At 49.3% G+C, this 25,365-nt stretch overlaps 1 protein-coding gene across 6 annotated transcripts in view; it reads right to left on the bottom strand.

The window, feature by feature from the left end:
• Nucleotides 1-25,365, bottom strand: part of LOC307183920 (uncharacterized protein) — a 284,255-nt gene that overhangs the window by 181,801 nt on the left and 77,089 nt on the right. For 4 of the 6 annotated variants that reach the window (XR_013827635.1, XR_013827636.1, XM_079917093.1 and 1 more), the window contains 2 exons: nt 7,470-7,613; nt 4,060-6,699 (listed from right to left, as the gene is read on the bottom strand). Coding sequence is in view for 4 of the 6 variants with exons in the window: in XM_079917093.1 (XP_079773219.1) it covers nt 7,516-7,613 (98 nt within the window). In the remaining 2 variants the exon portion in view is untranslated. Of the gene's footprint in view, nt 1-4,059; nt 6,700-7,469; nt 7,614-25,365 lie in introns of those variants that run through there. The other 2 variants (XM_079917092.1, XM_079917091.1) reach the window with 1 other exon arrangement.

Raw genomic sequence — 25,365 nt, 5'->3', positions numbered from 1 at the left:
TTACCAAAATCTTAAACTAGGATATTTTTGACAAATTTGGTCCTTAGTTAATTTTTAGAGCTACAAACTGTCAGATGGCTCTGAAATAACAATTGTCTGGCTATTCTTCAGGGTGATCACAATATGGAAATGACCTTGAGGTATCACTAAAAAGCAGGAAGGTGTGAGTCTTCCTTTGGTTCCAGAGTGAAATGCGAGTTGGAGTTGGAGTTGGAAAAGAGTCCCACAAACAAGTGATAGAGAAGGAAATGTGAGGTCATAAGTGAAAAACCAGGTTGAAGTTAAGGTGAAGAGGCATGAGGAAATGGGCAACTGTTCCAGTATTACAAAGATCATCAAGAAGCATATCCATGAATGTGGTTTGTATTGCAATCTGCTGAAAAAGAGACAAATATCCTGGCCTGGCCTTCATGGAGATTATATTTTATTGATTCTGATAATAGATTATTGTTGAAAAGGGCCTCCTATAAATTATAACCATGCAAAGGCAGCAAGATAATTTTTTTTCTTTATGTATGTGTTTCTCATTCCTACTCACTTCTATCTTAGGGGAAGAGAAAATCACAAAAAGCAAAAATGTCAATTCTCAGCTATTCATTTTCAATATAATTTTTTTTCCAAATTCCAGTGGAGGCAATAGGTTAACTGTTAAGATTTGTAAGCCTCAAAAAGCTAGATTTTTACAAAGTGTAGCCAAATTTTATTCTATAAATAATAGCTTTGCAAATAATATATGGTGATGCAAAGTTGGAAAAAGCTGGTTTTTCTTCCGTGAATGGCTTCACTGTGCTGGGAGAAGAGGCACAGAAGAAATCAAAGTAATTAAACGTGGGGTGAGTTTTCCTGATAGGGGACTCTAGTGCTTTAAAATAGACTAGATAATCCTAGAGATAATCTGAGGGTAGAACAGACCAATGCCTCATTTCCAATCTGGTACCCTGGAAGAAAACAGTGTATTTTCTTTAAGGTCTTGAGAGGTTTTTCTTCTGCTTTGTTTTGGTTTTGGTTCATTTTGTAATCAACCTTATTAAGGTATCATTTACATACAATAAAATGCAGACATTTTTAGTCAACGGCTCAGTGACTTTTAATTAATGTATACATTTGTATAACTAGCACCCCCATAAAGATAGATAACAATTCTAAAACCCTAGAAAGTTTCCTCCTAGGCTTTTGCAAAAGTATCCCCATCTCCCACCCCAAGGCCACCACGGATCTGTTTTTTATCTTTAGAGATGACTTTTGCCCAGTTTACAATTTCATGTAAGTTGAATAATACAGTAGGTGCCCTTCTGATCTGGCTTCACTTGCTCAGCATATGGCTTTTGAGATTCATTCATGTTGGGATGTTTTAAACCAGGACTTTAGCCTGGGTGGCTGATGTTGTCTGAAGGCACCTATAGGTACATCTGAGTCTCTGGCATTGTCACTGTCTGTTCTTGGCTCAGTATTTTCAACTTTATAAGAAGCACAAGGTTGAAGTAAGGAAGATCATTGTCAGTATAATGGAGGTGAAGTGGGTTCTGTTATATAATATTCTCAGCAAAAATTGACCTGCTTGGAATCATTGTGTTGATAATGGACAAGGATACTCCTCCTCCAAAAACCTTGATACTATAAAACTTCTAAAGGACGCTGTCCTAGGACTCTTTTAATTTTCATATTTTGGGAAACATTTCTGGAGAATTCAAATGCTCGCAACCTGAAAGAAACAATTATTCACCTGAAAGCTGACTCTGCTAAAGTTGAGTTGTCTGACCTTTACATGCTGATAGAACCCAAACAGTCTTGCAAAACAATGCTCTCTTGTTGGATATAAGCATATAGATTGTTTAAGATGGACGTGTATATGCAGTAAAGTGAAAAAGCAAAGAATCTTTGAGTTTCCCTTGCTGGATTTTTTTATTTTTTCATTTAAGTTTCTATAGCGTATGCTAATAATTCAGGGAAACCTCAGGTTAGTTTTAGGTCCACTCTACATAAATGTTGAAGTACTCCATATCCACCTTTTTTCTACCTTCCTTCTTTTCTTCCATCTTTCCTTTCTAACCCTTATAATCCATTATACTTAATCCTGCATTTGCTGAGGTGGCAATTAGTGTAGGAAAATACTGTGAAATTTTGCTGTTCAGAATGCATGTTGACCAAATTCTATATTGAGAAAAGGTCTGAATTTACCCAGAGTAACCCTTTCTCAGCGTCTTTGAATAAACGCCATAGAAAGTGGGCTATATATAATATCCTGACAGGTATGTAGAACTCCTATCAATTGCCCTAAAGAGCTTACCTAGCGTAGATGCATATGAATGCATTTAATAATTGCTTTATTGGCAGCAGTGCCAACCTACACAGTCTGTTTGGTTTTATATCATTCTCATTACCTGCTGTTTACCACTGTATACATTGCTAATGGCGTGGTTTCTATGGCTTGTGAATTTCACGGCCAAATAATATGTAATTTATTGCACACTTCAGTGTAGAAGATGGAGACTCCATAACTTTTCGTGTGCTCTTTGCCCCTTTAGAATGTATTACACTGAGATCAGGCAAAGTAATAAATGTATTTCAAATGTGCGTGATAGGTAGACATCAATTAGGACTGCAGGGCAATATTTCTGCTTCCAGCAACGTAACAGTTTTTAAAGACTGAGCCATTGAACGTGGAGTCACTGAACATGGGACTCAGTTCACTGGGATCCTTCTTAGAAAACTAAAGGAAAACTTGGATTGGATTTGTGTGGTTTATTCAAGTAGTAACTAATCACCTACATCTTGGTGAACTTAATTTGTCACAATTGTTTGGTATTTTATTAACTCTCTTCCCCTTCTTCCTCGACTCTCACGAGAACGGATCATGAGTATCTTAAAACATACTAAGTCGTCTTCCATCCCTGTTAATCTAACTACAAAAGCACACTTTCCTTATCCAATGTAACTTACTGTCTTTTAGAGTGGCTGGGGTTTTAATTCTCTACAACATTAAAACCAGCAAAGAGAAACATTTTCAAGGAGCCACCACATTGTAGCGCTTTAGAAAGAAGACTTTAGAATTAAGGGCAACTATATCATTTTATAGCTAAAGCACCCGAGGCCTAAAGTAGGAAGGTAACCATCGAGGTCAGGGAAAGGGGTTGAAGATCAGGTTTCCAGAAAGAGTCTAGAGGGACTCAATCTGAGCAGGTCAAAAACTGAAAGGAGGCCACGAATGTTCTGGGAAGGCTGGCATCTGGCCTCCAGTGTGGGATTCAGATGGGGAGTGGGTCCTGGGGGAACTGAGCTTCTGCAGTAGGCAGAGAAGTCCACCTCCTCTCCGGAAAGTACCACTGACATCAGGGAGTTGAGAGGAAAGAGCAGAATTCCAGTCCACCTGAGAAAGCAGGCCAGTCTGATTAACTCTGAATTTAGGCTTATTTCAGATACTTCTTGAGAAAGAACATGGACAAGAGCAAGTCCCACGCAGCCTCTTTTAAATCCATGCCCAGTATTTTCTGGTGGAGCTGCTTAAACCCTCCAAGTGACTCCAGTATTTTAATTTCACTCTGTATTTAATTCCGACAGTTCTATGATTGATTATTTAATGGGCAAATAAGTAGGGTCACAAAAGAGTGTGAATGTATTTTACAGGATGAGGATGGGCGGAGTGGAGCAGTCTGGAACAGGACACCAATAAAAAGGGATCTTGGTAAAGAAGAACGTCTATTAGAAATGGAGAGGAATTCGCAAGGAAATTAGTGCCTGACACCACGCCCTTCTCTCTGCATGTTTAGAAGCTAGTTTCTAATTTTATTTTCGTAGGAGCTGTCCCTGTGATGAATTCTCTTTTACCTCCACACCATTTACCACATGGACATATTGTGAAGTTTGTGTGAGAGAAAGCAAGTATTAGAATTTGTCTTGCAAGGAGCTATAAACACTTCCTGGAACAATCTAGGGTAGAAGGAAAAGGAAAGGAAGGTGGAAACAAAGCAGAAAGACAGCTAATGATGCTGGAGTCTCTTGCTGGGATTTGTGGTATCTCTTTTTGAAACTAAGTACAGAAAGTCAGAACTTGACTGTTTCCTGATCACGGTTTGTTTTCAGTTTTGCTTTTTTCTTGCTCTCTCATCAGTTATTCCAGCCATTGCTATGTCATTTTCAGTTTCAGTAAGCATGCCTGTCTTGTTTCCATTTGCATTATTCATGCAAACGTTGATTGAACTGATGACCCCGAGTTATCAAGGAAACATTAGATACACCAGTAGATACATTTCTTAATTTTAGAAAAACATTACCGAGTGAAGGTTAAAATAACTCCTCTTCAATTTGTCATTTTAAAAAAACTTCTCCTAACATACAATACCTCATTGCCTAACAATGCCAGATAAATGAAGAATTCCTATGTATTCATGAATGCAGGCTAGTCTGTATATTTTTTGGCAGGTATGACCGTTACCGAGGGTAACGGCCTGGTTTGCCGGCCATGTCCTGTCTCCTAGATAGTTGTAGTTTCTGTTGTCTTTCAGTTGGTCCATGGGATATCAGAGGTGAATTTATAAAACTATACTTCCCTTTACACTTAGTTTTTTGTTTTGTTTTGTTTTACTTGAAGTATAGTTGATTGACAATGTTGTGTTTCAGGTGTACAGCCAAGTGATTCCGATATATGTATTTCTTCTTCAGATCCTTTTCCATTATAGGTTATTACAAGGTATTGAATATAGTTGCCTGTGCTATACAGCAGGACCTCGTAGTTATCTACTTTATACATAGTATACACTTACTTTGTGTGATCCACGCTGGTCAGACCACATGATTATTTTCACTTCTGATATAATTTTTTCAGGTCCAACCTCAAATCTTTGATAAGAAGATATTTTTTAGCATGTGTGTGCTCTAAATCCAACAGTAGTTATTAGAGATATGGTTTTGCATTAGGTATTCTTCACTTTTTTGTTCTCGGCCAACCAACTGAAAACTAGCATTTATTTTCTGGTTGGTTTGCTAGATGTTTATGACTATAATAAAAGTCTTACATTTTGTCTCATATCTTAAAACACAATCTGAATTAGCAGTGGGTATTGTGCTATACATAGGGCCTGTGATATAAATATTGTATCTAATTTCAAAAACATATAGCCTAGAAGGGAACACAGACACATATGCAGCAATTATGGCAACTGCATTTGTTTACTAAGTGAAATAGCACTGAGATGGATAAAGTGCTAGCAAGACTTGAACAGCCAAATCAGCTTCAAAAATAGATGCGCAGTTCTTTAAAAATCTTTTTAACATTTTTCCATCTACATGTAGACTATAACTTAGCATAAAAACGGTACGGGTTTTATTTTAAGTAATGTAGCATTTTGACATCCTCATAATGAAATTAAATCCAGAAGGAGGTTTCTCTCCATGATCTCTTGAAATGGTCCTTGATCATCCACAATATTTCCCATCAACACAAAGGTGTTACCAAGGGCAGGAAACTCCAGCATTATTAAAGTTTCATAAAGCAAAGTCAATTTTAAGAATATAATGTCCCCAAACTGATAAAGGTCTTGACAGAAAATTTCAAGGGAAGCATAAATTATTTTTTGCTTGTCAGAGGGCAAAAATATTTAGGTTGAGTTAATGAATGGTAGAGTTTTTGAGTGGAGAGTGTCCTTAAAATATTATGTAGATCTGTACTGTCAACAGATGCTAGCCACATGGCATTATTTATATTTAAACAAATTTAAAAATAAGATTAAAAATTCAGTTCCTCAGTTGCATTTGCCATATTTCAAAGATGTTTATTAGCTCCATGTAGCTATTGAATACTGCATTGCATGGTACAGATATAGAATATTTTCATTATCACCAAAAATTCTATTGAGCAATACTAAAATTATACCCAGATATGCACAGAGAAGGCAACCAAGTCTCAAGGAAATAATATAACTTCCCCAAGATCACACAGCTGTGTTTTTAAAGAAAAAGAAAACGACACAAAGGAAATAGTAACAGAGGCATTAACGAAACCCAGTAAGTTTCTGGAGCAGTCAAAGTAGGGTTTAAAAGTGCATACTTAGCTGTTAGCAGGGTTGAAACTCTTGATGGTTGGTAAGGTCTACCTGCCTGAATTTGGACATTAGCATTTTATGCAATGAATTAAAAGCAAAAAATCCTTTCAGCGAATGGCTGCCAGCTCCATAGTTTTAGCCACTGCCGTGCTTCCAGGTTATGTTTATCATTTTCATGTACAGGGCACCACTGTGAAATGTGACAGTTTATCTGACCCCAGAGAAATCAAGAAATCTTGTGGGGGTTATGGCTATATTTGAAAAGGTTGACTTTTAAATGCATCATGCAGACTGGCCCTGTTGTAAAAGGGATTCCTGCCATCAAATAATCAAAATGTAAACTCTCTTCTTACCTTGCAAAAGTCAAAGATAGTCCCTGCATCTTTATTATTTCGTTGAAATCCAAATATTGTTTTTCCATTCTCTAACTTGTTTTCCTCACAGTGTTATCAACTATTGCCAAGGAAGGAAAGGTTAGATTTATCAGTCAAAGTTTGCTAAAGGCCCCCTAGGTAACTGAACCCTCAGGAGAAACAATCATCATGTATTCTTTTTCTGTTGTTTCAGTATCTTCGTAAAGAGTCATTTCAATATGTTTGGTTCTGTAGCAGAGGTTCTGTGAAGTGCTTATCTTCCTCTGAGGTCCAGAAAGCCTGCGAGTCTGTGGGTAAAGATGGGTAAGGAGAGAGAGGGAAGGAGGCTAGATAGAGGCTCAGTGCTGAGATAAGGACAGTGTTCTAAAGCCTCCTGGGGGTGAGGCTGGGGTGCACAAACACCCACGACTAATCTAGACAGAAACTGAATAATCAAGGGGACGACCAGTGTGAAGTCATGTGGTCACCTCTCCCTCTAGAAATAAACATTGCCCTAAGTAAGTCTCCTCCCGCTCCAGAAGAGCATTAGGAAGGTCTGGAGAGGGGGATTATTGGCAGAAATGGGAAAAGCAGGTTGAAGGGATTAGCCGGGAGCAGAGAGCCCAAGAAACCCAAGCCAGTAGATGGAAGGCAGACTTTTCCTGGAAGTCTCCAAGCCCAAGTCAAGTTCTGGGACCACCAAGTACAAGTCAAAAAGTGCTCATTTAACCCCTTTGGGCCCCCACGGGAGTGGAGGAAGACTGGACAGAGAGGGAGAAGGGGCCATTGAAGGTACAGTATTTACTATGGGATTTAACTCCTCAAAGGCCTCCCAGTAGCTTCAGATCTGCTCAAGAATCCTTCATGTCCTGCTGGTTTGCAGCGAGTGGCTCACAGCTTCAAGGCCTCCTCTGCCAGATGGAGAACTATTTCAAACATCCCGCCTCTATTTTGTACTGTAGCGATGGAGACAGGAAACCTGACCCCATTTTCAGGTTCTAAAGAGAAATTCTAAGTACCTGAAAGACTGAGGAACATGGTGGCTTTTATTTAAGATGTGGAGATACAGAGCACATACCTGGACTTGGGCCTGCAGCAGCACCGAATTGCACCAAGAGTTCCCTTTATTTTCTCTCGCATCTCTGTTCCTCCTTTTTTCTCTGCTGGATTAGCCATGGGGACTCCAAGTTCTTCATTGTGTGGTCCTGGTACCAAGATTCTCCTGGGAATTATAAAGCTATTCACCTGCTACATCGAGCACTTCTTATTTTTTCCCCAGCAACGTAAGTCATCCTTAAGAAGGGTCAGGGTGCTAGCTCTTAAATATATTTTAGTCATCCCTTTGTACATTAAATTCTCTTTCTTGGAGACTGCTCCTGACATGGTGTTCACCGTGCTCTCAGCTGGCCTCCTGAAGTTCTGCCCTGCCTTCCCCACCAGGTACAGTTCAGGAGCTGCCTACCTCAGGGTGATAGGTTATCTTCTAGTTGCTTTATTCCTTTCCCTTTTACATTTAGAGAGTATAATTGGAATACATAAACTTCTCTGTGACCACAGCTTTATTTGCAACCCACAGGTTTTGTTATGGCATGTTTTCATTATCATTCAATTAATAAAATTCTAATTCCCATTGCAACTTTATCTTTGACCTACATAATGATCAGAAGTATGTCTTTAATATCCAAGTATTTGCTAAAATATTGGTTATATAGTTTTAAATTTCTTGCTTTTTCGGAGTCTTGTTTTATAACCAGAATATAGTCAATTTTATAAATGTGCCATGTGCACCTAAAAATTTCTGCGGGATATATATATTCCATCATTGTTGGTGCAGTGTTTAATATAAATTTAGGCTAAAGTTTTAATGATGGTATTCAGATCTTGTATAATCTGCTGATTTATTGTTGTGGTTCTATGTTACTGATCTAGGTAATTCAGATTTTTCTATTTCTACTTAGATTTTTGGAATTTCCCTTCATATATTGCATTGAAGTGTAGATTTATAATATATTCCTTGTAAAGTAACAGTGGGTTTTATTATCCTGCATTATCGCCAGTGATACTTTTTGCTTTCAAATCTATGTTCACATTAAAAAATCTTCTTCAATTTTACTTATTGTTGTTATGACATAATTGTTGAATCCTTTCATTTTCAATCTGACTCTTGTCTCTTGTAGGTGGCATAGAATTAGGTTTTTTGTTTGTTTCAATAATCCTTGTCATTTGAGTATTTACAGTAAATGTATTTTCTTACAGACCGTTTACTCCTTGTTTACTATTTGTCCCACCTTGTTATGTTCCTTTTGCTCTTCTTTCTTCCTTTGAGATTTCTTCAAATTCCGTTTTGCCTTGTATTAGCTTGTTATTTTTATATAAGTAGCAGTTACACATGTACCATGACTTATTAGCTGTTTTACTGCTTCTCAGGCAATGCTGAAATCTTACATTTCTTTTACTATATTTTCCTCTTCCATTTGTTTTAATGCATTCTAATTTTTGATATATTTTATTATTACCCTTTTGTGTTGTTAGATTTTATTTAGGTTTATCCACTTATTTATCCTTTCTGTTATACATAATTCTTTATAAAGTCCTTATTTTCATCTGTGATAATCTTCCTTCTGCCTGCAGGTCTCCCTTTATAATTTAATTCAGTCAGTTCTGATGAGAAAATATTTTCTAAATTTTGTTTGTCTGCAAATTTCCTTATTGCATCTCTCCTTCCAAACAACAATTTCTCTGCCTCTAGAATTCCCAATGGGCAGCTCTTTTCTTTAGCACTTAAAAATGTTATTCCATTATTTTCTAGTATCCATTCAGTTTCGCTGAGAAGTAAACTGTAATCTTAATCCTATTGTTCCTTTGAAAGTAATCTCTCTCTTTTTCGTCGGGCTGCTTTTAAGATGTCATGTTTTTCTTTGCTGTTCATGAATTGTACTGTGGTGATCTTAGGTGTGGTTTTCTTTGTATTTGTTCTTGTTGCTTTTTTTTTAGTGCTTGTTGAATTTAAGGCTCCATATATTCCTTTTAGTTTTAGAGAACTCTCGGCTGTTAATATTTCTGAAATATTGTTTTCATCCCAATCTCTCTCTCCTTTTTTCTTTGGACTCCAGTTTACACATATGATAAAAATGTTTACTGTGGCCCATATGTCTCAAATGCGCTTATGTGTACTTTTTATTCTTTTCGTTTCCCGTGCTTTAGTCTTTATATTGTTACTACTCTATCTTCCAGTTCACTTACCTCTCTTTACCTGTGTCCAATCCACTACCGAGTTTTAAATTTCGTATAATTTTTAACTCTATCAGTTCAACTTCAATCAGTTTCTAGTTTCTAGTTGTCAAGTTAAATTCTTCACCTTGTCATCTATTTTCTTGACCTTGATAATATTTACCAAAATATGTATGAAATTTAATGTTTAGGTCATCTATGATTCTGATTCTGTTTTGTTTTTTATTCTAATTCTCCTTTTCTTGGTAGTCTTGGTGGTTCTTCAGTGAATACCAGACTTGGGATATGACAAGTTGTAGAGAATCTGAATGACATTACAGTTGCCCTTTGGACAACCTGGGTTTGAACTGCACAGATCCACTTATACATGGATTTTTTTTTCAATAAGTAATACAGTACTACATGAGCTGTGGTTGGTTGAATCCTCAGATTCAGAACCACAGATAAGAAGGGCCGACCATAAAGTTGTATGTGGATATTTGACTGCACAGGGAATCAGCGGCTCTAAATACTACATTGTTCCAGGGTCAACTGTATTTTCTTGAGGAGAGAATTTCCTATTCTTAGGTAGGGGAAGATCACCTCAGTCACCTGGACCAACTTCATACTCATTTTCCTTCTTTATAAGGTTCAATGTAGATGTTGCATCAACCTTCCTAACACACAGACACACAGACACACAGACAGACAGACAGACACACACACACACACACACACACACACACATATGTAGAGACTTCCAGTGTCCTAATTCGTATCATTAGTTTTCCATTGGGCCACAAATCTTTCATAGGTTCTGAACCCCAATTTTGTCTCTTCAGCATTATGAGCCAACTAAGTCTTTGCTTTGACTTCAGTTAGCTTTTGTTTGACTTCTTAGCATCTTGTCTTGTCTACCTTTTATACATGGAAAATACTGCAAGGGAACACTGTTGCTGAATGCAGCTCCGTTCTCTGAATCTTTACTCTCTCTGTGATTTTGGTCCTTAAAATTCTAGCTGCCTTGTTATTTCTCAATTCCAACTCTGGTTTCCTTAGTCCTATGACATTGTCCTACGTTCTACTGGCTTTTCTACCTCTTAGGAGCCACGTTTGCTTTCTCAGACTTTTGCTCTTCATCAGTAGTTTCTAAATGACTGGGCTAGAAACGCATGTGCAGAATATTGTTCTCACTTCAGTGAGTTTCTTTCTCTATTTTACTTTTCTAGGTCATGGCTACCTCAGTAGCTTTCTAAGGCTCACAGTCAAATGTTGCTTATGATTTATCTGGCCTTTCTAGTATGTTTTCCTAAGGTAAACTGATATAGTTGGAAACAGAAGTTTGTACCCACCATTTAAAAAATTCTGTTTTGTGTTTCTATGAATTCTCTTTTTGTCCCATCTTCTGTCACTTTTTCCTACCCAAAATTCCCATTCTCACAGATAGATTATTTTAAGATTAAAAATTATTATTAAGCTAATACGTTAATTTTGAAAGGAATTAATTTTGCTTTGAACAAGAACACAGATTGGTGAATGGAATATGGAAGATTCCTTAAGACCTTTTTCATCTCTAAGAGTAGTATCCAACCATCGGTACCATCATAAGTTTGTCAACTATGGAAGAAAGCAGTCTTTATAAAATCAGCATTTTTTTTCTTTTTTTATTTTTTTGGGTGTCACCAGGACTTGCCTTAGACCACAACTCCTGGCAACACCAAATATAAATGAACCCTGTTACCCATGGGCGTTTACTTGGCTCTGCCACCCTAAGATTGGCCTCCTGGCTCCTTAACCCCAGGGGACTCTAAGCCCTGGGCCACATTCTTGAACCCAAGCCCCGCTCCTCTGTCAGTGGGCAGAATAGTCCTGATACCCCCTGGGACCAGGGACTGGGCACATGGCCCACATCTGCCACCACACGGGTCAGGGCGAGAGGGAAGAGGGACCTTGACATTCTCTTCTGGTTTCCCTCTGGGGCTTGGAGTCAGATCCAGCCAAAGACCCCACCCTTCCGTGTGGAGCTCCTGGCCCCTCATTTGCAGCGCCCAAAACCTGCCTCTGGGGAACCCCTCATTTTGCTCCTTTCTTTGGCTGAGGGTGCTCAGGAAGGAAGCACTGCTGAGACCCAGAATCCCAGGCCAGAAGATGCCCAACAAAGTAGGCTAGGCCAGCCCCAGGACATGATACCGGAACTCCCTCCTAAACAAGACTGAACTCATCACACAGATGGGGAAACTGAGGTCGAAGAGGGCAACGGCTTACTGGCGGAGCCTGGAGCAGAGTCTCTAATGGACACATTCCATGTTACCACCAAAACATGGGATTTCTAGAGTGCAGCTCAGCCCGTGCTGACCCCCCCTCTTAGCCTGGCCACCAAGGTCTCGCCTCCATAATCCCATCCCACGACACCCCCTTCCTGTGTCCCGCACAACAGCCGGATTAGACCCCTTGCCCTCAGGCTGTCGTTCACAGGGCTCCTTCTCCCCGAAGCTCCTTCTCCCACCTCTGCCTGCCCAAGTTCAACCAGCCTCTTTAGGGTCCGGCTCAATGCCAGCTCCTTCGTGAGCCACCCAGAGTCCTCATGCTCCTCTAACCTTCCGAGGTGCTTCCTCTACCCTCACACCACGCGCTCTGTTGTCCACGTGAGCTGTGGTTACGGTGTGTGAGCTTCCTGAAGCCGCAGACCACTCCCCTCTGGGCCCCAGCACCTGGCGCAGTACCCAGCACTCAGTAGGTGCTCAGTAAAATCTCCTCCTCATCTGATGCCCTGCCGTGTCCTACCGATAACTGACAATAATGCCTATTGTTTACCGAGCATATACCATAAGCCCGGCTCTGGTACTGTCTCCCATCCTCATGTGATGGACCCAGGTCACAGAGGTTGTGTGACTTTCCTGAGGTCACAGCTCTGGAACTGGAACCCCACTGGTTCTTGTGCCTAAATGAGTCTCCTTTCCTTCCCACTCACCTCTTCTAGGTCAGACCACCATCATTTCCTCACCCTGTCCTGTCACTAAAGACTTCCCATGACTCCTTGTGGCCCACTAGACAAAATCTAAACCCCTGAGCATGGCATCTAAACTCTGTGACATCTGGCTTCTTCCCTCTTTGCAGCTTCTCCTCTAGTCTCTGAGCATCACCTCAGTTTCCAGCCTACTGTACCTTGATTTACTTGTAGGCTCTGCACATGCTTTGCCCTCTGCCTAGAACATCCTTCCCCTACTTTTCCTCCTGTGAACTCCTACACATCTCTCAACATCCAAGATCAAGGGTTACCTTCCATTCTAGTCAGATGAGACAAGCAGCAAACGAATTGGACACAAAATTGAGAGCTCTACGAGGGAAGGACCTGTGTCATCATAGTATCCCCAATGCTTAACCCATAATCAGTGCTCAGTCAACATTTGTTGAATGAATAAATGAATACTCTCTATATTCTTGTTGACTAAACAGAGAAATGGCAAAAGAATACAAGGCCACAGTATGCAGGGCTGGAGGTGGAAGGGAAGAGACTGAGGCCAGGAAGGCCAAGGACGTGGTGGAGTACAGTGACAAGTACTTCAGGGGCTGCTCTGCAGCAGAGCCACGCTCTTGGCAGAGGGAGTGTTTGTGAGAGACAGAGGAAGGAAAGTGATGGTGTGAGGGAGGCTCTGAAAGTGTGTGTGTGCACGCACACGCGCATGTGAGAAGGCGGTGGGGATGTATGCGGGGGAGTGTGCGTGTGTGAGTGTGCTGCATTTGTGAATCAGTCTGTGAGAGCGGTGCTGAGGAAGTATGTGAAGGAGCGCGTGTACGTGGCTTGTGGGTCTGTGGCGGAGAGCCCGTGCGTTCTATTTGTGCATGGGGGTCTGCGTGAGAAGGCGAGGGTGTGGGCCACGAAGGCTGTGCTGGAGGTTGTGCATGTCTGCGGGGCGAGGGGGTGGGGACAGTGATTGAGAAAGACAACAAGGAGGGGACACCTGAGGGGGGTGTGAGGGAGAAACCATAAGTGTGCGGGCGTGGAGGGTGTCGTGAGCACGTGCAGGAGGAGACGGTGTGACCGTGAGTGTGCACGACACGGAGGGTAAGGTAGGATGTCAGGGCGCTGCTGAGGGTGTGGCTGCATGGCCTCGGCCACGGGCCGGGAGCCAGAGGTGGGAGCTGGCCCTGGGCCCAGGGTGGGGGGCTCTGACCAAGCAGAAGGTTCCTCAGAGTTCTCCCTGGAGCCACGGGCACCAGATCACCACGTCCCCAGGTAGAGAGGTCGAGCAGGAGGCCCAGATGTGTGTGTGCGCCTCACATTTTGTCCACAGCAAAACCTCTGGGCATTTATTTGTCTTTGTCTGTGTCCGGGTGTGCACGCCTGTGCTTGTGTGCGTGCTGCCGGCTGTGTGTCTGTGCCTGTCTTTGTCTCTGTATGTATCTGGGCCTTTGTCTCAGTGTGTGTGGCGGTTGGTCTAGGCTTGCCCACAAGACTGTGTCTGGGGTTGTGTGTGTCTATGTGTATCTGTGCCTGTGGGGCACCGGGCGTCCTTGATCTGTGCATGTCTAGGTAGGGCTGCGAGCAGCCCCCTGGACCGCCTGTTTGTATCTCTGTCTGTGTGGCCTTAGTGTGAGTGGGAGAACGTTGTGCTTTGGAGACTGTGGATCTAGATCTCGGTGTATCTTTACACACTGTATCTCGGTGTGTGCTTGTGCATCTGCATGTGAGAGTCTGCCATGCGTTGTAGCATGGAAATGCTTATGTGTGTCTGTGGAAGGTGCGTTTGTGAGACCAAGGATCTCCGTGTGTCTCTGCCTGTGTGTATGTGTGTGTTGGGTGTGAGGGGTTTGTCACAGACTGGTGAGCAAGTTAATCTCAGACTCCGTGACACGTGGAATAAAATCACGCTCCCATAATGGAAGAGAACCAACTCTTCACCCTCTGCCCTGGGGGAGCCAGTGGGGGCCAGGGCCAGGCTTAGGCCCCTATGCAGGGCCCCCTGTGGCCTCAGCACCCTACCCCCACCTCTCCTCTGCCACACCAGGCTCATTCTGCCTCCAGAGTGCCCCGGTGCCCACTGCTGGCTGGGCTAGGCTCCAGGACATGTGACGGAGCCTTAGAGGCCTGTCCTGGGCCCCCCAGCCCCACCCACTGCTGAGGAGGGCCCTGCCCCAGATGGGAGGGCAGGTGCAGGAAGGAATCTTTGGGCCCCTCCTCCTGCCGGAGGGGAGAGATGAGCTGCAGGCCCGACCTGGATCTTCCATCTCTCAGCAGCAAGATTCCTGGTGAGCAGGCTGCGAGGCTTGGCAGGGCGCCTGCCGGAGACCCGCCCTCACCCGCCAGGACGCCTGGGTCCCCAGGGCCGGGCAGCAGCGGGTTCCCTGGGGAGCTAGGAGGGCCCCAGAACTTCAGGCTACAGCTGCCCGGGACTATGGGAAAGCCAGACCCTTCCAGGCTCCCACCCCCAACCACAGACGGCTCCTCAGGCCCCCAGGCAAACCTCCACCCTTCTTCTGGCCTCTCCCCAGCCTCGGCCTTTGCTTCAGAAAACAGACCAGCCACCCAGCAACACCCACTCCCTACCTGAGCCTCAGCGCACACCCAGCCTGAGTTCAAGACCTCACCTCTGGGTTTGAGGGCTCTCAAGGCCAGGACTGTGCTGCTTATCTCAGAATGGGGCTTCTGAGGACAGGGCCATGTGTCCCGCAGCTGTGAAATCCCTCTTGGTCTTAGCACTCCTTCCTGACTGAGCAGTCAGGCACCAGGAGAGGATTTCAAACCCAAGGCTGGGGACACTGAGGCAGTGAAGCTCTCTGCCCTGCCTACCGTTATGAATCAGAGGCCAAATCCAGTAGTCTAGACACACAAGTTCTTAATTCTGTCCAGCGGCAGTGGCTGCAACTTGTTCTTCCCCATAGGGGGTGCAATTTCGGGGGGGGGGGGAGGCATCAGTTGGAGGGAGAGGGGAATGGGCAGGTGGACCCCCCTCAACCCTCAGACTTGGATGAGCAGCCGGAGAGCAGGTTTGGTAAGAGATTAAGGTCGAGGAGAAGAGAACCCAGACGCTCCAAGATTTATGACCCTAATTCTTCTCCCTTAAATTCCCCTCCAAGCCCCCCAGCCCTAGCCTGGTCCCTCCAGGGTCATGCTGTGGCCCCAGGCCAATGTCAAGGCCTTAACCCATCCATCAGCTGTTGCCAGGGAGTTTCCACCCCAATGGGTCCCAAAGGGAGGAGATCAAGTGACACTACGGGCCCAGACTGACGGGGAAGGGGCATGGCCCTAAAGAGGTGGCCAACAGCCCCCTGCCCCCTCCCAGGATGTAGGGGCTCACAACCTCCAGGGCAGAAGCTAGGCTGGTGGGTGGGGTCCAGGAGGAGGTGACCTCCCAGCTCTGGCACCACTCCCAGCCCCGCCCTTCCAACAGGCCAGGAGACCTGGGATCCCACGGGGCCCTACAGCTTACAGGGTGTGTGGCCTTGGGCCCTTGCTGCTCCTCTCCAGGCCTCAGCCTCCCCACCACACAATGCAGGAAGTGGTCTGGATACCCCAGGCATCCCCCCTTCAGCTCCGCTCCCTCAGTGCTAAGCCCTGCCCTCTCTCCAGTCCAGGGGTGTCACCTAGAATCTGGGCCAGATGGGGTGAGGCTTTGGCAGTTAACTGGAGGAGCCCCTGAAGCCACCCAAGTCAGAGCTGAAGAACGTATGGTGCTCACTCCTCCACCGCACATCCATTTTCCAGAAGAGTGAAACTGAGGCCCTGAGAGAAGGTCGGGGTCTGCGCCAAGACCTGAGTGTTACTGGTGGGATGGTTAAGAGCACGGGCTCTGGGGACAGAAAGACTTAAGATTAAAATGTCAGCTGCAACAGAAACTTGTTACGTGAAGTCCCTTGCCTTCTCAGCCTCAGATTCCTCATCCATAAAATGGGCAATAGTGCCTCCCTCCTACGACTGCTGAGTTGAAATAAGAAAACGCATGTAAAGGGCTCGGCCAGTGTAGCAAACACTTGGACAATTGTAACTATCATGACTGTGGGTAGTATTAACACAAAGCCAAGTGGCCGGGGGGAAGGGTAGGTGGGGCCCCGACCTGGCTCATCCTCCAGACCAGGAGGGCCAGCCAAATTCCTCAAAGCCCCCCAGCTGTCTCCCCTCTTCGTTAAAGGCCTCTCATTAGTGAGCCTGGGCACCTGCCCCCCCACACGTAATAAGCCTCATTAGTATCTTAGCCCCAAGCTCTGAGCCCAGAGTCTGTGCATGTGCACACGCGTGAGGGTGGGGGGCTGCGACAGGCCACCAGCCAGGAGACAGCATCCCCGCCAACCACACCCCCTGCCTGTCATCAGCAGGGCCCGTCACCACCCAGCTTGTCACCTGCCTGCCTCGCACCCGCACCACCTGTCACCCACCCAGCTCGTCACCCACCCAGCCCATCACCTGCACCACCTGTCACCCACCCAGCTCTTCACCCACCCAGCCCATCACCTGCACCACCTGTCACCCACCCAGCCTGTCACCGGAGCTGCCTGACAGGCCTCTGGGTGAGGGACAGGAGATGGGGAGGAGAAGACCACAGGGGTGTGGAGCTGGGGGCCCCAGAGACCCTGTAAGACCCCCACTTCAGCTCGGCATCCTGCAACATCGCCATGGCAACGTCTCAGCCGCAACCACTTTCCCAAACATCCCCCCCGCCCCCCCAGGCCCTGCTCTTTAGCTGAGCTGAGGCTGAGAAGAGCCTTGACTGACAGCAGAATGGGACAGGAAGGAGCTGCTCATCAGCTGGCTGGCCTTGGCCATCCCTGCCCTCTCTGGACTTGGTTACTCCATCTGCAAAATGGAGGGGCTGGAACTGGGGAGGCCCCTGTACAGCGGGTCATCCCTTCCCAGCCTGGATTTGCTGAGCCAGTGGCCAGTTAACCTGTGAAGGCTGGTGGGGGCGGGGTACAAAAGGACAGGGGGTTCTGGGTTCTTCCACACTCCTTTGCCCTGGCCCAGCTCACACAGGCTGGGCCTCTGGCCCAAACTCACATAGCAAAAGAGGAGGAGCAGGCTGGAAGGCAGAGGGGCTCTGCCACAGGACTGCCAGCTGGAGATGATGCCACAGTGGGTGACCCAAGGCTGAGTGGGCCCCCACCTCCAAGCTGCATTATTTATAAAACCCAGAGCTCCTAGCCGAGCAACAGCTGCGGTGCCGCCCCTCCAGGGGGCACAGGCAGCGGTGGAAGGGTGGTGCCTCCCCGGGGGAGCCCCCTGGGGTCCCGGGCTCCCTCCACAGCTGGCTGGGGCAGGGGCTGAGGTGGGAAAGGGGCGGCTGCGCCATCCTTCCCCTCCCAGCCCCCTCTCCTCTCCTCTCCTCCAGGCAGGCAGCCATAGGATTACTTCTGCATGACTGCCCGCTCCACAAGGTTCCAGAGACCCTCCTGCCTGCAGCAATCTTTAAAATTCCTGTAGCCGGCCTCTCTCCCTTTCTCCCCACAGTGAATGCTCCAGCTTCTACCGCAGCGTGCCCGCGGCCGCCACCACCACCAGCGAGCTGGCCGGGGCCCCAGGTCCCCGGAGCCACAGGCAAAGGTAGACCCATCCTCGGGGTGTCCCTCGGAACCCTCTGAGGCCCAGGCCCTGGCCCATCCCCTCCGGCCCCTGGTGCCCGTCCAGCCCCACAGGGCAAGGCTCAAGCTGGGGTCGGGCCTGCCAGCTGCGCCAAGGAAGACCGGCACATACGTGCAAACACACCTGGTGGGTCCTGGCGTGCCTGGCCACATCCTCTGCTGCCAAAACCTGGATGTCCCCACCTCTGCTCTAACCGCCCCCTCCCTAACCTCACTAATCCTTGCTACCCCTGGGGTGGGCAGACACCTGGGCCAGGCCAGCGCCTGTGGCTCCCCAGGGCACAAGAAGCAGGCAAGAGATCGATCCACTGAATTTTTTAAGGCTCTAATGGAGCCTGCCTCCCCAGACTTGGGGCCTGGGACACAGGCGATCTCTCAGGGACCCCTCCCTCAGCATTGCAGTTGCTTCCTCTTTCAGCTCTAGGGGGTCGGGGCACCTTTCTAGGAGCCTTTCCCCCAACAAGAGAAGAGGCACGAGGGGCCCCTGGGAAAGAGATGGGATTGGGGGGGCTGTGAGCAATACCCAGAGGCCCCCCCCAGTCTCCCCAGCCCTAATGCAGGCAGAAGCAGCTCAGCCTCTAAATCACTCCCCTCATGCTGCCCTCTGAGGCGGATTCTGTGCATCTGTAATTAGGGGGTGGAACAGATGGTGCAGATTCCATTTAAAATCATGCATCTAGTAAAGCAGCCTTCACTGTTGGAACTGACTCCCAGGGAGACCAAGCCCCAAGCCCGGGTCTGGGGGTGGGGTGGGGTGGGAGGGGAAGCATGTCAAGCCAGCACCTTCTCCATCTTTTTTTCCTGAAGCTCCAGACCCAATGTCCCCCTCAGGTGAGCCCAAGAGGGGGATTTGGCAAGCACCTGAGAATGTGCAGGCTGGGGGTAAATCCCTCTGCCCAGACCCCCCCACCCCCACCCATACACGACAGAGTCAGGGCATGGCTGGGTACTCAGAGTTCTTGGCTGACACACCAGGATGACCAGGTGCCAAGAGCCCCCAAAGAGGCCCCAAACCCCCAAAGCCCAGGCCAGGGTGCCCAGAGCACAGGGTCTTGGGTGGGGCAGCTTTGAACCAGATGTACAGCCTCACTGTCCAGGAATGAAAGGCCTGGGGCAATGGGGGGGGTGGAGATGCCTCCCCAGGCAGAGGAGGCTCTGGGAAGTGGGGGAGGACCAGGCAGCCGAGAATGAGAGAGAGCACGGAAGAGTGGGCCAGTGTGTCTGCAAGGCTGAGGCTATCTGGGGGGAGTTTGGGGGAGGGAGGTTGGGGAGGACAAGGTGGGGTGGGGGAGCGGTGATGGAGAGCGCTGAGGAGGGAGGCTGTGCTGGAACGTGTGATGGTGGGAGTGCGGCTGCAGGGTGAGGTGTGGGCGCAGGGCGGAGCTGCTCTGAGGGGTGACTGGGCTGGGGCCCTGTGTGTCTGTGTATGAGTGCGGGACTGGTGTTTGGAGAGGGGTGGGGGCTGTCCCTGGGCCCTTGGATGGCTGAGGAAAGTACTGGAGCTGCAGCTTGCTGGGGAACACACAGAGGACTGCTTGTTTGCGGAGGTGCTGGGATCTGGGGGGGGTGTGTGCGTGTGCGGGATGCACATGCACGTGCACGGCCTGGAAGGTACGAGAAGCTGAGGGGACATTACTGTTCAAAGATGCACCGTGTCTGTGTGTTTGAGGTAAATGGTGTGGCTACAGGGGTGTCCTCCTCTGCGTGGGTGTCGAGGCGGTGTGTGTACGTGTATGTCGCGGGGAGAGTTTGGAAAGGTGTAGGGGGCTGTATCGGTGTGTCTGGGGACGTGATGAGCTGCAGCGGAGGGAAACGCTGGGGCCGTCGGGAGAGTCTGTGGGTGTCTGGTTAGGTGCTGGGACTCTGAGAACCTGGGTGTGTGGAAGGTATTAGGGCTACAGTAGGGTCCTGGGTGTATCTGGGGAGGTGCTGGGATTGGAGGAAGAGTTGATCTGTTTCAGGATGTGGTAGAAGCCTTGTGTGTGTGTTGGGGTGTCTGGGGGTATATTGGGGGTCATAAACATCTGGGTTTTGGTTAAGTACTAGGGCTGTAATATGTGTTTGGGTGGGTAGGCATGTGGTGGTTGTGTGTTTGGGGGCGTGCTGGGGCTGTGTGTTTAGGGGTGCTGGAGCTGTGAGTGGGGAAGTGGTTGTGTATTTAGGAGGTACAAGGGGCTGGAGTTGGGCCCCTGTGCCCAGACAGGTGATGGGGCTGCGGGGTGAGGGCGGGTGCCCCTCTGAGGAGGTGAAGGGCAGAGTCCTGGCCTTTGCTCGGGCCCACCTGGGGGCTGCCCGCTAGAGCCCCTCTGCCGGTGGTGCCCGCCCACCCCCAGACCCCACGTCCGGGTGTCGAGACAGGCAGTCCATCTGTCTCTTCCTGTGCCCAGGCCGAAGGAGCAGTGCCGCCTCCTCGCTCCCTGGGGGGGCGGCAGCAGATCCCAGCCCACCCATCTGCCTTCAGATGGTCGAGGCAGGAGCCTCCACAAAGCTGCCTGGGGGGCATCCCTGTGTTTGAAGAGGCACGGGCTGGGGGGTGGGGGGAACTGCACAGCAAACAGTCCTCGTGGAGGCTCCTTTGAAAACCACTGACGCCAGGAGAGACCAAGAGGGAGGACAGGGGCGGGTTTGTCTGTCCTCGTACGTCGTGTGGGTCAGCGCCCAACTGTGTGCCTTGGAGCCCCTTCGCATGTGTTCATGCTGGTGGCCTCTGTTCACGCAGCATCCTTGCCTTGGAAAACAGCCCTCCAACCCAGGCTACGAGCTCACAGCCTCACACAGCTACCCCCTCATCCATGCACCCTGCCTACACTACACTCACATGCAAACATCTCCCACACCTTCACATCTGCAGAACACTGCACCCTGGTACACATGCCCCTCAGCCCCAGAGTCCCAGTCCTTCACATGTGTACGCCCATGACACACACCCGCACACTGCAAAGCCAGGTACAGCCACATGCACCTGTCACATATGCATGCCTCCACACAGACATACCCGACAAGTAGCTGTCACACCCACACCCACACCCTCCACACACCTTGGGGAGTGGATCTCCCTGTCACCACCATATCCCACCTCATATGCACTCAGTCTCTCTCATACACATTGTAACAGACACTCACCATCCCTTATACCTGTACATACGCGCACATGTTTGTACACGTGCATACACACTCTCACCAGCTCTCAGCTCTTTCACACCAGCCAGTTTCTCTGTGTCCAGGCCAGGCCCTGCAGGAAGGCTGCCACCGGCTGAAAGTGTCTCCTGCCTCCCTGCCCTGCCAGCTAGGTCAGAGTGGGGGGCATACCCCCCCACCATGGCTCCCTGGGAACCCTGATCTTCCCCTCCAGAGAGAAAGAGTCCTCTCTCTGCTCTGGGGTGTCTGCCACTGTTGTGTGAGAGTGTGACTGTGTATGTGTGTGTATCAACATGTTCTGAGAAGCCACGATGAGGCCTGTGTGTCACTGCCTGTATGGGTAAGAAAGCATAGGGACAGGTTCACCGGTTATGTTTGTGAGATTCAAGATGAGTGTGAGAGCAGAGACATGTATGCCACAAAATGTGTATTTGTGAGTGTGTGTGAGGCCAGGCCCCTGTGGACAGGCGTGAGTATGGGGGGGTGCACTTACACAAGGAGACACACAGTGAGTGTGAGTGGGGAGTGAGTGGGAAGTATTCTGGGATATTTTCTGAGACAAGGGGTATGTACATTTGCGAGTAGGGGTCAGGGCTAGGAGAGGCACCCTCCGCAACTCCCTCCCCCTACAAAGAGATCAGGGGAAAGGGGTCTCTGGGATCTGGGGGGAGTGTGTGTGTGTGTGTGTGTGTGTGTGTGTGTGTGTGTGTCTTCCTCTCTCTTTCTCCCTGACCTCTTTAGCAGCTGGAAACTGAGCCGGGGGTGGAAGGAATGGAGACTTGGCTGGCCTGGGGGTTTGGGGAGGGAAGCAGGAGAAAACACCTTCCAGATTCTCATCAAATCCTTGTTTGTGGTTTGTAGCCTTCAGTCTCTCCTCTCTCTTTCTCTCAGTCTGGGTTTCCCCCTTTCTTTGTCTCTTCCTGCCCCTCCCTCTCTCCCCTGTATCTCTCCTTCTCCCATCTCAGTCACCTTGTCTCCCCCCCTTGGATCTCCCTGTCTCCAAGTCTCTGTCTCTGCCTGTCTGTTACTCTCTCCCCAGGCCCTTCCGTTTTTCTGACTCCTGTCTCTGCCAGCACCTCTGTATGTCCGTCTCTCCCAGTCCTGGTCCATCTGTCTGTCTCTCTCCGTCTGCCTGTGCGTGGGTGTCTCTGTCCATCTGCTCCGCCACCCATCTGTCTGGTTGTCTGTGCTAGTCCTTCTAAGGGTGCCCACTCGCTCACCAAGACACCCTCCCCCAGGTCAGCAAAGGCCTCTCCTGGCTCAGGGGGCGGGGAGGGGGTGCAGAGCTGCAGCTTCTGGAAGCTTCAGTAGCAGCTGGCTGAGCTGGGAGTTCGGGGCCAGCCAGCTGCAGAAGTGGCCCCTCCCCTGGGCTCCCAAGCCAAGGACCCCAGAGCAGAGAGAGGAGAAAGCAGGGCCTCACTGCAGCTGAGTCTGTGTGTGCGCACGTAGGGGGAGGCAGGGGGCCTCACTATGCCTTCACTTCACCGTTCCCCCCAAAGCCAGGCCCTGTAGGAGAGGAAGCTTCAGTGCCCACCTCCCTCATCCCCTCACCAATGGAAGAGATGCTGGGGATCCAGGAGGGAAGGACTGGGGGATGCCAGGCCTTGGACGAAGCCATAGCTTCCTGTCAGATGGGTGGGAGGGGGGCTCCTTCCCTCCTCCCTCCCAGGCAGTCCCTGGGGATCCCTCCAGTGCTGGTCCCAGCTCCGGACATGAGGGGCCCCATAGGCAGTTCTCACCAGCTCCCACAGGGACCATTCCTACCTCCCAGCTGCCCCAGAGCCTCTGACCCACAGGGATAAGGCGGAGGGGGGTGGATCACAAGGGTGTCTCCTCCCTCCCCAAATGGAGGTTGGCTCTGGACATCTGGAGTTCGTGGCCCTGTCTACGCCCTGGCCATCCTGAGAGGCCCCAGGCAGTCCACCTACCATTACCAGCCCGGCACCACACACACACACACACACACACACACACACACACTGCACCCCAGCACTCGTGGCCCACCACCGCCACTCCCTGGCCCAGCAACTCTGAGGGCTCGAGAGGAGCCCTACCGCGGAGACCTGCACCCTACACTGACTGGTGGCAGCCTCCAGCAGGGCCCCCGGCACAAAGCCAGCAGCTGGAGAAAGTACCCCCCAACACTTCCCAGGAGGCTCTGTTCCTCCCTAAGAAGAGCTCACAGTCCAAATCCCACAATAGATGGGGAAACTGAGGAAGGGATGGGATGACACAGTCAGTCATTCTTCCTGAGACCCTGGGGTGGGATCATAAATGAGGAATAGGGAATGAAAAGGACGCCGCAGGGGCAGAATCTGGCTCCTTCCTGACCTGCCACGGGCAAAGTCCATGTTGGCTGCACAGCCCTGCACAGCCCTACCGCTGGGCCAGGGCCAGGGGCTGGCTCCCTCCCTCTAGAGCTCTCCTTGCCCCTGGCTGGGCCCCCTCCCTCTCCTCACTTCTGAGCAGCCCTCCCTACCCTCTCCCTCCCAGCTCTGGCTCTCTCATCCTCAGCTCTTGGAAGCCTGACTCACTGTTTCCCCTCCTCTCTCCCCTCCCTCCCTCTCTCCCGGCAGCGGCGCCTCCCCCTCCCCTGGGGGGGCTCTGGCCACAAGGGTGCCCGCCTGCTCCTCTCCTCAGGCTCTGGCCCCCTCCGCACCCAGGAGGCCCCCTGCAGCTGTTTCAGCTCTGTAACTACAGAGAGGTGGACGGAAAGAGCCTAGGTCCCAGGCAAGCAAGGGGAGGGGGCCCCTCTAGACTGGATTTACTCCTGTCAAACAAGGTGGGGGGCATCCAACCGGATGACACCCCTGGTGTCTCTAACAGTCCTAATGTTCCCCGCTTTTAAAAGCCCGGTGCCTCCTGACAGAGCGCCCACAACCTGTGGGGTGCTGTACCTGCCTCAGGCTCCGCCCCCAGGTCCAAAGAAGAGGTCGGCTCTGTTCCCAGACATTTGGGGAGTGGGGAGACGCTGCCCTGGGGCAGGAGCATTAGTCAAGTGACCCCTGGAATCCCCCTGTCTCCCCGTTCTCCCTCCTCCTGTGGGAGAGCTTCCTTCTCTCTCTCTCCCACCTGTCCTCCTCCCTTTTCCCAGAGACGTTTGCTTGTCTCTCCTTCAGATACTATCCTAGCAGCAATTGATCTTGGGTGAGAGGCTCTCAGTGCCCGCTCATTTTGGGCTGTGGGGTGGGGAGTGGCACATGCCTAGGCCTTCTTGGTCCCCTGGATGCCATCTCCAGGGGCTGTGATCCTGGCTCTTCTCCTTGACCGTTTTCTCTCTCACCCCCTCATCACTGGCTTCTGTCACCATCTTTTCCTCTTTCCACCTCAAGTTGGGCTCTCTGGGTCTCTTTCCTCCCCACCTCCCCCTGCTCTCTCCCTGGGGGGCCCATCTGCTGACATTAGCAACAATGTTACTGTTGCTCTCCCCCTTCAGTTCCCAGCTCCACCCATCCTGGCTTCCCCCTCCCCGGCTCTGTCCCAAGAGACCCAGGGGACCCAGAGGCAGAGCTGGGCTCCATCCCATAATGGTGAGTCTGCTTGACCTCACTAATCACACCAGAAGTGCCTGGGCATCTGGTATGAAGGCATGGCACCCTGTGGTCTTGGGTGGCTGGCCTGAGGCACAGAGCTCTGTATTCCACAAACCAAAAAAAAAGAAGTTGACTTGGGGTGGGGCAGAGCAGAGAAGAGGGGAAGTAAGGGGGATCAGGTTTGCCTGGAGGAAGCCCCTGTCCAATGGGGAACAGAGGCAAGAGGAGGCAGTGGCTCGAGCCAGCGCTCCAGGCTGATTGAGAACAAGCAATGTCCCTCTGGGGCTCTGCCGGTCCAGATCAGCCCCCCCTAAAAAAAAAAGGTCTTCTGCCAGGGACAGTTTGCCCTCCAAGCCTCCAGCACAGCCACACCAAGCAGGTAAAGATCCCGCGTCTCTGTCTCTTAATCTCCTTTAGAATCCAAATCCATCCTCCCTACAGTACACCTCCACTTAGCTCAGCAGGGGGTTCCATAAGCCTCCCTGCCCCAATCTAACCAGGTGGAATGGGAGGGGACAA

Source organism: Stenella coeruleoalba (genome assembly GCF_951394435.1).
Source record: "Stenella coeruleoalba genome assembly, chromosome: 3".
Taxonomy (NCBI): Eukaryota; Metazoa; Chordata; class Mammalia; order Artiodactyla; family Delphinidae; genus Stenella; species Stenella coeruleoalba.
Note: the sequence above shows the minus strand (reverse complement) of the source record. Positions and strands in the feature narration are given on the sequence as shown.